The sequence below is a fragment of the Motacilla alba genome, chromosome 3, assembly GCF_015832195.1.
Source record: "Motacilla alba alba isolate MOTALB_02 chromosome 3, Motacilla_alba_V1.0_pri, whole genome shotgun sequence".
NCBI classification, from domain to species: Eukaryota; Metazoa; Chordata; class Aves; order Passeriformes; family Motacillidae; genus Motacilla; species Motacilla alba.
Window position 1 is genome coordinate 78,714,191 of NC_052018.1, and position 10,663 is coordinate 78,724,853.

Below are 10,663 nucleotides of genomic sequence, written 5' to 3' on the forward strand. Positions count from 1 at the left end.
TAGGTCATCTCATCAGAGAAAGTGCGATTTTGCTGAGGAAATAATTAGCTTCATTTTGATGAATTGTTTTCTGCCAATGGACTATAGAGATACATTTTAAACAATAAAATAATAATTTTTTAGATTAAGTTACAGCTCCTAGGTTAATCAGTCTCCTACAGGAAGTCTTCCTCTCTGCATAAATAGAACTTTTTCATTGAAATGGAGGGGACATGACCTGTAAATGTTCTTTCATCTGTGTGGCACAACAGCTCAACTTCCTCCTTAAAAAACCCCAAAAAACCAAGCCTCCAAGAAAAGAGGATTATTTTTCTCTCCCTTTTCCTTCATCATGATCTTTCTTATACCTTGCCGTAGGCTATCCTGTCATTTTCAGATTTTTGATTCCCTGATGAAACAGAGTATAATCTTTCTCACAGATGTTACTGAATGCACCAGGGAGCCAGCTTTGTGCCTGTCTGTCCATGGGGTGCATTTATATTCTGCCCACACAGGTATGTTTCGGAATGAACAGTAATAACTTTTTCTGAATACTCCAACAAAGAGCTGCCTCCAAGATTATGACTGCATCATAAAGTTAAATCACTCATTCTACCACAGGCAATGAATCAACCAAGAGTTTAGAAAAGTGATTAAAAAGTTGCAACTGAGTTAGTGCAAAACATTGCACGCTAAAACGTATGGTTATGCCCAAATGCTCTGTGGAGGCTTTGCTCTACACACCTTGTCAAGCAGGAGTCGACACTGGCACTTTAGCATTTATCTTAAAGCAACAAGCAGGTTGGCTTCAGGTGATCTGAAGACAAGCACAGCCTATGCCTTGATTTTCCAACATGAGTGTGAGCTCTGACATGACATAAAAACCACCAAACTAGTAATAACTGTTGCGAATACATAGGAAAAAAAACCCATGGAAAATTGGTGAAGCACCAATCAAATGCATAGATTTAGAGGTGTAACAAAAGAGAACACACTCCTTTTGAAAGGCTTGTGACTACCTTCTTTCATGCTTTGGGTGCTGTCTTGTTATTTATATACAGCACACCCACAGAAATAGCTACACCCCTTGAGTCAGATTAATTTTGTCAGATTAAATAAATGTAATCCAGTCTTACCTGGCAAGTCCATATTGACGTGATAATGAATCCATCATCTCTGAAGACATTGAAGATTTCAATGATGCCCCGTGAATAACCAAACACAGAGATACTGGCATCTGACACTGCCAAGTTAAATGTGAGGTAGTCGGTAGGCTGCAGAAAATGTCTTTGTTTATACAGGACAAAAATCACAATGCTGTTTCCAAACCAAGACAACCAACCTGGAAAAAAAAAATTATATCCATGGAACTTGATGATCTTTAAGGTCCTTTCCAACTCAGTCCATTCTATTATTCTATGAAATCAAAAAGCAAATAAAGAAGCTGTAGAGTGTGTAAATGTATGACATATCTTCTAAAATTTCCTTTTGTTCCACTGGAGGTATATTAAACCAGATTATCCACTAGAAAACTATGCATGAAACCTTTTTGAGCAGCTGGGTGCATTTCAGTAGTAGGAGCAAGTAATTGAGTGCAGCAATAAAACAGAACAAAGACAAAGAGCTGCTGCTACACCTACTGAAGATGCACCATTTAAGGGGCCGAAGTGGATTTTTTCCCTGAAGTTTTTTTCCTTAAGTGGATAGATGAAACTTGTAAGTGTTACACCTGGGAAAATAGGAAGGAAGAAAGATTGGTAGAATGGAGAAGAGACTACAAACAATCTGCCAAAATCTACAGCTGTTAAGTTCCTCATATACAATAATGGATACAGAAAGTTCACACATGTAGCCAGAGGGCTGCTTTATCAGTTCTCCTTAGAAAAGTGCAGCTAATACAACTAGGTTTCTTCTCTTAGAACAATCTAGGATCTCCTTGCAGCAAAGTCTGTCCCAGAGGGGAATATTTTTCAGTAATGCACATGATAATCTATATGAAGAGAATATTTGGAATAGAACTTCAAAGTCTCTTTTATTTAATTTTATAGAAAGTTGCATTCTCTCTTACTCTCCAGGAACAGAGATGTCAGACCTGTATATGTCTAAGTATGTGAGCAAAACACAAGGGAGATAACTGTAAAGCTGTTGAAAGTCAGACACTTACTCTGCTAGAGAGACCTAGAGTTTTCAAATGTCCACAGCTATTGCTCTGCCCATCAGCGCAAGACCCTAGTGGCTTGCATCCCACTTTTTGAAATTACATAGATGTGCAGAGATTAATGACTTTTAACTGAAAGGATATTGATAAGTGTCAGGTTCAGTGTTGAAAATATGGCTTAGCCAGTTAAGAGGGTGGAGGGCTGAGCAGCAGGTCAGGCAGCACCTGGTCCTCCGCTGGCTCCTGCTTCTATCCCACAAACCAGCTCTGCCACTTCTGACATTGGTGGCTTTGCTTCACTTTGGCAAGGCAGAGCAAGACATGACCCCTTTTGAGTGTCTGCTGCCTACAACAGGGTAAGGAATGCAACACCTGGTGGCTTATGCCAGGTTACAATATTCCCAGGAGAGGGAGAAAAGAGTGGACCCACAGCCCTCTGCCCAGGCACAAACAGTAGATACCCCAGAATAAGGCTGCTGTATATCGACTCAGCAAGAGATGAACAAACACAATAAAGAGATATGTGACGTGATGGCTCTGCACAGCATCTCTGGATATTCAAAGGAGTCTGCGTGATGAAAGATGGCTGATAGGTTTAATGTTGTAGCAAGAGGGCAGCTGCCTTCCTCCGGGAAGCACCACTTCAATGTCAAGAATCCAGCCCTTCACTGCCAGGCTGCTGTGGCTAGGAAGGGTGAGGAGGAAATTGCCTCTCCATCTCCAGGCCATGTGGGAGTCTCAGGAGCTGAAATGCCAAAGAACAAGGTACTTGTTCTGTAAAGAAAGAGACTGGGCAGATACCTCCCAGTGAGGTGCTCTGGGCACTTTGGAGTGGGAGGGAGGTGGTTGATGGGACAACCTCTGTATGGCTCTATGAACTGCTTCTTCTGCAGAACAATATACTTTCAATAGTTTCTCTTTGCAGCATTGCCAAGCTGCTGCTGCTCTACCTTTTTTAGTGAATGCACATGTGGAGAGTATTTGAACTGGGAAGAGCTGGAATGTCAGCCATGGTATTACCGGAAATAATCACTGGTGCAATGATACACTGAGATACACACATACATTCTATGTATACCTTGTTACAAGATCAGCAATAATAAATATATCTTGTTCTGGCCACTAGGTGACAATGTTTCTTAATCAAGTCTTGTTTTGAACAACTGCATGCACTTCAACTCAGGGATTTTGTGACTTTTGTTTGAGTCTAGGTATTATAAATAGGCAGAGCAGGGCACTAGGGAAGGAAGGCTTTGGGAATTAATGAGGATAGCTTGAAACGCAAATATGTGAGTTGTTTTGTCTGTATTTGTTGGTTCTACCCTCTGCCAGGTTAAATAGTAATCAAGGCAGTAGGTATGAAATATTTTCCCCTGTCCGTATGAAGACATAGTGCTAAAATGGCAGACAAAATAAAATGGCACCTCCTTTGTAAATAGCAAAATTTTACCAGTGCATTTTAATGGATAGGAGGTCTACCCTCACAGTGTCAGACACCTCCCTTCCTGGGAATATACAAAGCAAACTCCCTCTAGCCTGAAGGGTAAGGAAGTTTTCAGTTAAAGTGTCTTAAGGAAGAACTTGAACAAAACATCACATCAAACAACATTGCACATTTTAGAGCAATGAGAGGTGAGACAGGCAGAGGACTTGTGATAATTTTTGGGAATTACATTCACAAACTGAAGTTGGAGACGAGGGATACATTGAGGGAGATAAGGTTATAGAGTGAGTATGATTTCTGCAGGTAGGCACAGTCCTTTTAAGCAAAGCAGTGGAGAACCTGCACTGGCATATCCAGTCTTTAAAATGGTCAGTCTGGGTAGTAGACCATATTAATTTGGATTAAAAAAAAAAAAAAAAAGGAAGAAAATAAATTCTTGGTAAAGCATGCAATAACAAAATCAGTGGTCACATAAAGGTGCTGTCAGCTGGAGTAGTGAGTATGGACACTGAATCTCTGTGCCATCAGATACACGTGCTAATCTGGGCTGCTGCCTGTATTGACTGACTTAAAAAACCAAAAGAGACCACCACAAAACAGAAAATCACCTCAGCTAAAAGAACGGCTCAAACCAAACAACCCCTCTCTCTTCCTCCCCCAAATCCTGACAGCATAACAGGGAAGGAGGATGAAAATTTAAGGCAAGCAGAGCAATAGCACTGACACTCTCAGTGAGGGCAGAGATCTCCTCAACTGCATTTCAGGTGGTGTGTGCCTCAGGGGACATCAGAGGTAGATCAAGAGTCCAGAAGGAAACCTCTGAACGTTGAAGTGTCTCCATGTTACCAGGTGTCATCTCAGTAAAACAGAAGCTAGCAAAAAAAAACAACTGAGGGAACTTATTCCATCCTTAGCAAACTGTCACTAATATCCACTCATAACAGTATGCAGGAAAAAACCCAAACCAACCCCAAAATCCAAACCCAGCATAATAAGGCAATCCTGGGGAAAAAAGACAGATTTCAACTGAGGTCAAAATGTGGCGAGAGAGGAAAAAAAATAGCAGCTAGGTAGAAATTGAGCACTGCCACCTAGCATAAGGTTCAGAGAGGGATCACAACATCCTTCCCATGAGCACAGTCTGACTTGAGTTGCTCATCAGAGAGGTGCTAGATCTTCTGACATGGCAAAATACACAGATAAAATGCAAATATATCAGTAGTTTTGCAAACATTGTGAGGTAGGAGGAATAGGATGGAGAGCAGTATTAAAAATGTTGTTTGCTCCTATATAATTCAGTAGTAATCCTTCTCCTGGAATAACACTCTCTAAGAGAGCATTTTAATGCACAAATGTCAAAAGCACTCCACAAGGGAGGTTAGTGCTGTTATCCATGACTTCTTACAGAGGAACAGAAGAGCTGCCAAGCAAGCTGGTGAAAGTCAGCTTGCTTGGCAGCCCTTCAGCTATTCACAAACTCCTGTGTCAGAGTGATGCCCACCAGCCCACGCAAAGAAAGCACCAGAAAAGTAGCCAGAAAGAGTGACTAAGGAGACTGAAAAATCTTTCTGCAGAAAGCAACTAAGAACACTGAGATTGATTAACTCTAAGAATATCAAAAAATACATTGTAATTTTAAAAGTATTTCTGGCAAATCACTCCATTCTGTGCGTTCAGACACGCCCTATTTTTTTCTCATGTACCTGAGATGGTCCTTGAACAAGCAATAAGCACCTGAGGCTGCATGCAGTTTCATTGTTAATGTTGTTGAAGAACTAAATTTGGCAAAAGTGAATTGATAGCTCTGAGCTGGTCATCCACATTTCCCATAGATTAGTTTACCCCTGCCCAGCCAAAATAGGCTATTATGCTTTCTACTTAGACTTGCTCTTATTAGACATTGTTGCATGGCCTTTACTCGTTAAACCTGGCAAGACTGAAATAGAAGAATGAGTGTTACAACTCAGCCATACACAGTTTAAAATATATATGAAACCTTAAGCAGAAGAACTCAAGAAGTGAGAGCAAAAGGTGAGGCTCAGTGTCACAAGACAAACTAAGCTCTTTCCTCAGCAAATAACCTTCCTCTAGAACAGAAATTGGATTGAGCATCTTAATGCAGGGCAGGCATGAATGAAATCAGTTACACAACTACACATCCACAAGCATAAATGCCTATCAGAAGAGGCTTGCTGCAAAAGATTTTCTGCCCAGAAAACTTTAATTAAAGCAGTGATAAAATCCAGAGAATTTGCAAAGCTGTCATTAACTATTGCAACTGTGAAGTGACCCTACTCTGTTTTCAGTCTTTGCTGCCAATTATACACACACAACATCCTGTCCAGGGCATATTGCCAGTTCTGGCAGGAAGGAAAAGAGTCATCTTGTTTTAGTCTTGACAAAGCATGGACAGATTATTTGTTCAATAAATGCAATCATTTTGGGTATGAATGTTCCTTGAATAGCTTGTTTCCTTTCCCACCTTCTCAGATTTATCTGTCAAACAAAATCCCAAAATAACACTCATTCTGTCACTTGTCAAGTAACAGTTTACTATTACCATTCGGAAGTGTGTGCCTTTTAAAGGCATGTTTGGATCTTGTGGTCTGTACTGATGAGATTGGTAATGCACTCAGCATGCCTTTCTGATGGAAGCACTCACAAAAAAACCCAGAATTTGACCTCTAATTAATACTCTCTCCTATTGACATAAAATTTCCTTTTATGCCTTGTATTTACTCTAACAGGTCCAGTTAAGAGTGAAACGAGAGGAAGCAAACAGAGAGCAAATTATGCATAAATGCAGAAAAAAACCCCAATTTAGGAGTTTCTGTTAATAATTATGAAGCAAAAAATGATTTATATTTTTTCCCTATGTCTAGAAGCCAGCAGTAGTGGGCAGTGCTTTTAAATTGTGCCTCATAATTTAAACTGTACAAGGATTTTCCACAGTACGGCACCACTTATGGCATAGGCAAAAAGGGGTCAGATGTAATCCCAGCAGCAGGACAAGCTTTCACCTGTCTGTTGGAGACAGTTTTGAGCTCATGGAAGGGAAGGATTGGAGGAGACTGCTGCCTTCAGAAAGAGGATGCTGACGCAGGTGACCTAGCACAGGGTAACACAGCGGTTGCTATCACTCACACAGTCCCTCTAAGAGGGGATCACTGCTGTCAAATGGGCATTGCACCTTCCTCCCACTTTGCTGATCCCCTGGCCACAGCATTAACAAGAAGAATGATGGAACAGTGGCTTGGGTGTCAAGAAGGAGCGCTGTGATCTCAATGTCCATCAGCATTTGCAAAATTCACCACATGCTTCCTGCTGGTTTGCTCGTGGTGTCAGCACTGAGGCTCCCATGCAGGGTGCTGAAGAGGCCCTCACCTGGACCCAAAATGGCCTGGCTGCTGTACCACATACAATGCATACATCAGTGTCCTGTCTGTCACAAATGACAGCTGTGCTACCTGTCACCTGTGAGAATCTCCAGGAGGAGACACACAGAGGTCTTATCTCAGCAAAAGGTGTTAGACCACGGCTCTTGGATATTCATGACCTCTGTCAAGATAAGTGACCGTGGGAAGACTTGGCCAAATATAGTTAGGTTTTTAGGACTTTATCCTGCGAAGGTGAAGAGATTCAGAGGAACCCCATCTTCTGGATAAATGCTACTACCAATCACATACATCTCCTTGGTTTTGGAAAAGTACATCAGAATTTGCAAGAAGCTGCACTGCCATATTTAAATTCAAAAGAGAAGAAAATACTCGGTAACTACAGAAGTGTAATCACTGAAGCCATTTTCCAAGACATCAAAAACCCAAGAGTATCAAATATGAACATCTTTGGGGTTTTGTGTATGGAAGTGTCCGTAGACTCCTGCCAATATAGACAGTCTTGCCAGAGCCCTAAAGCACTAGAGGTACAGGAAGCTAGCACATGGACTGGCCTTTTTTCTCTGCTGCCAGAGGGGGTGTTTGTATGACAGAGAACTTGTTCTGTCACATCACAGCTCCCGGGGTAGAATGAGTAATTGGTGTACATAAAACTAATAACTATAAATTGCTGTGGTTAGTGCTTGCAGAACTGTGACAGTAGACCTTTGAGGAGAAAAGAAATTAGGACTTTCCAGATTCATGTATAACTAACAGATTTTTTCAAAAGTTATCATTTCCAAAAGTATACCTACATCCATCAATTTTAACCAGATCTACACTACTTAACTTGGAGTAGTGCTTCTGCTGGTTGTACATACTCTGCAAGAAAAGGAACTTAAATTTTGAATCTTGAGGTAAGTTTCAATAACAGCAGCTGTGATGTGCAAAGCACTTGTAAGCTTGGCTGAAGGATCAGAAGAAATCAAACCCCAATAGCCCAAAGGCTCAGACACCTAGATATTTGATGGAAGATGTAAGATCACTACCAGGAAGCAGAGGAGGAGAACATCTCTGCTGGTTTACTGATGGAAGAAGTCTGAACCACCAGTGTGATGCAGAATCAATACTGGGAGGGATCAGTACAGTAGAGTTGATAGAGTGTAAATATGAATGTGACTAGCGATGGCAAGACCCTGCTTGGATGCTGTATTCAGTCCTGGCTATAAGGCTGCTGAGATGACAGGGGAAAAGATCTTATGAGAGGAGATAAATAAATAAAATTCCCTCAATTGCTTAATATAGGAATACAGAGGTAGAGTTCAAGGTATGATTGTTCCTTCAGGAACATAGATTGGCCATAGGGTGTCATTTGCAAGCAAAAGTTTATTTCAATTGAAAGGAATGACCAAAATTTGTATAAAGTTGTTGTGATCACTTTAGCTAAGAACTTAGGTGAAGGCTCCCATCCAAGAGAGAAACAAAATCAGGAACACACTTGCAATCGGAAGAGTGATTACAACACCAAAAAACCCCTAGCCTGTTATATGAGGGAGCATAATAGCTGTGTAAATGGGATTATACATTGTCTCTGTAGGGGACTGGCCTTGCTGACCTAAGGTGTTCTTTCTAGTCCTAAGTGCAATTGCTTAACTCTTCAGCTGATGGTGCAGACATTTCCCAGCCATTCATGAGGGGATACACATATGTGAACAGAATGGGGATAAATTGGAATACCTCTGATTTACCTTACAACCACTCTCCTAAGACAGAAGCCATATATATTTCTACTAGAATCACTGTTTTTGTTCTAAGCACAACTTTCCTTAATTTCTAGAGATAAAAATAAGAAAGTCTCATGCAAACATTTTAAAATACTTAGCATTTAATATTTTACCTTCCACAAGCCTTTGTCAAATGTAATCAGAGGGCTAATAAGTGAATTGAAATATGTAATAAGTTAAGAATAAAAAAATCAGCTAGGCAAATAATTTAAAAATAGAAACATTTTTGTACATGCTATTTAGAAGAGCAGATTAAATAAAAGTTAAATTTTCCTCTATTTTTCTGTAAGGTCCTACAGTTGAAATTTTTTATTGCCTAGCATGATTGCACTCTTTGAACTTTCTTAAAGTTTCCTTCTGTTTGGCAATAAGTCTGCCCAAAATAGATAATATTTAAACAAACAACCCAAAATTACAGTGGTATCAGAGTGCATTTATGCTGAGTACCATTTTCAAATCCCTGTTATATACTTACGATTAGCTGTCCTCCAGCAGAATTAAAAGAAACACTTGGGATTGTGACTGCTAACACAGGATAAGGTTCTTGTACTTAGATCTTTCTTAGATCCTATTTGAAGAAGTCAATTTCTATATGCATCCAGCATTTAAAGCAAGAACAATACAAACAATTAAAGTTAAGAACCACAAAATATATTTTGTGTCTTTCCAGAAGATAATTGTAGGATGCCAACTGACTGTCAACAGCCCTAACTCTGAAAATCAGGGAACATTTATTCAGTGCTACTAAACCACAAGAAAACATGGAATACTTCTGATAAGATACTTCTTTTATCTTCCCACATATTAAGCTTAATGAACATTAGTTGAAAGTTTACAGGCTTGACAATATATTTTTCCTCAAGATTTCTGCATTGATTATAAATCTCTTTTCAACAAAAGCAAAATGTACTTCTCTGATCTTACAATTGCTGAAAAAAAGTTACATTTTCTACCATCCTGTTCCTTTAGGGATAAAACCCAAATGAATCAGTTTGGGTTCAACAACATCTATTTAAGAGTTTCCTTTCACACCCAAGCCAAATACCTACCTAAAGCCAACAGGTAGAAACCTATGATAGTCTCTCCTTGTTCTGTTACAGCTGCCTCTCTGGTGAGAAAACTGATGTTGTTGTTCCTCCAGGGTGCCTGTGCAGAGAACTGGACAGACATTTTCAGTGGAGTTTCTGATACAGAAATCACCCTTCCCCAGAATGTCTTGTTGAATAAAATGGTTCCAGCCTTTTCCTCAGTTTCTGCTCCCTGTATTCAAGGGAGCTCTCAATAAGACTAATGATCTAAAGAAGGAAATCTCAAGGGACAGGAGCTTTGCAGCCTTCTGACCTATTCTTCTTCACTAATCCTATCTATTAATACAGCCTGTGAACCTGTGGCCAGCAAAAGACAGAAGACTTCCTTGAATCCTCATTACTGCTTTGTGCAAAAATCTCTAATGAAGAGTGTGTATCTGACAAAAGAGAAAACTTCCTTTAAAATAAGGTGACACCACATAACCTACAGGCTCACAGGCACGCCCACACCATACTGATATGTTGCTTACATAGCTGTACTTTCATCTGTTTTTTCTTCACTGAAGATGAGTGGAATTTTAGTTAAAATGAAATTCGGGAAAAATCACACACAAATTAAAAAATGGCGCAGTGAAAAAAAACAAACAGGGAGGTGTCATCGCCTGAGAATGTGACTTTAAAAAAGCAGAAAAAATAATCTATTAATTTACTTGACCAGCAGGATAGTTGTTAATTTAAAAAGAAGGGAAGGTAATTTCCAGTACAGGTTGAAAAAAAATGTAAGTACTTTGGATCATATTTTTAGACTGCTAAGGACCCTCCAGTCCTGGAGTAAGCTCCAAGTATGATGTGGGATTTTTCCCATACTGTTGAAAAATGGGATCTTGTTTTGTTGA

The 10,663-nt window shown here is 39.9% G+C and overlaps 1 protein-coding gene across 1 annotated transcript in view; it reads right to left on the minus strand.

Annotated features, from left to right (window-relative positions):
• The window catches only part of LOC119698559 (opsin-5-like), a 30,034-nt gene extending 19,989 nt beyond the window's left edge, over positions 1-10,045 (minus strand). Inside the window, exons 1-2 of the mRNA XM_038130563.1 lie at positions 9,789-10,045; positions 1,116-1,321 (exon numbers count right to left, since the gene is read on the minus strand). Of these exons, the coding sequence (XP_037986491.1) occupies positions 1,116-1,321; positions 9,789-9,909 (327 nt within the window). The 5' untranslated portion in view covers positions 9,910-10,045. The remainder of the gene's footprint in view (positions 1-1,115; positions 1,322-9,788) is intronic.
• Between the last annotated feature and the right edge of the window lie 618 nt (positions 10,046-10,663).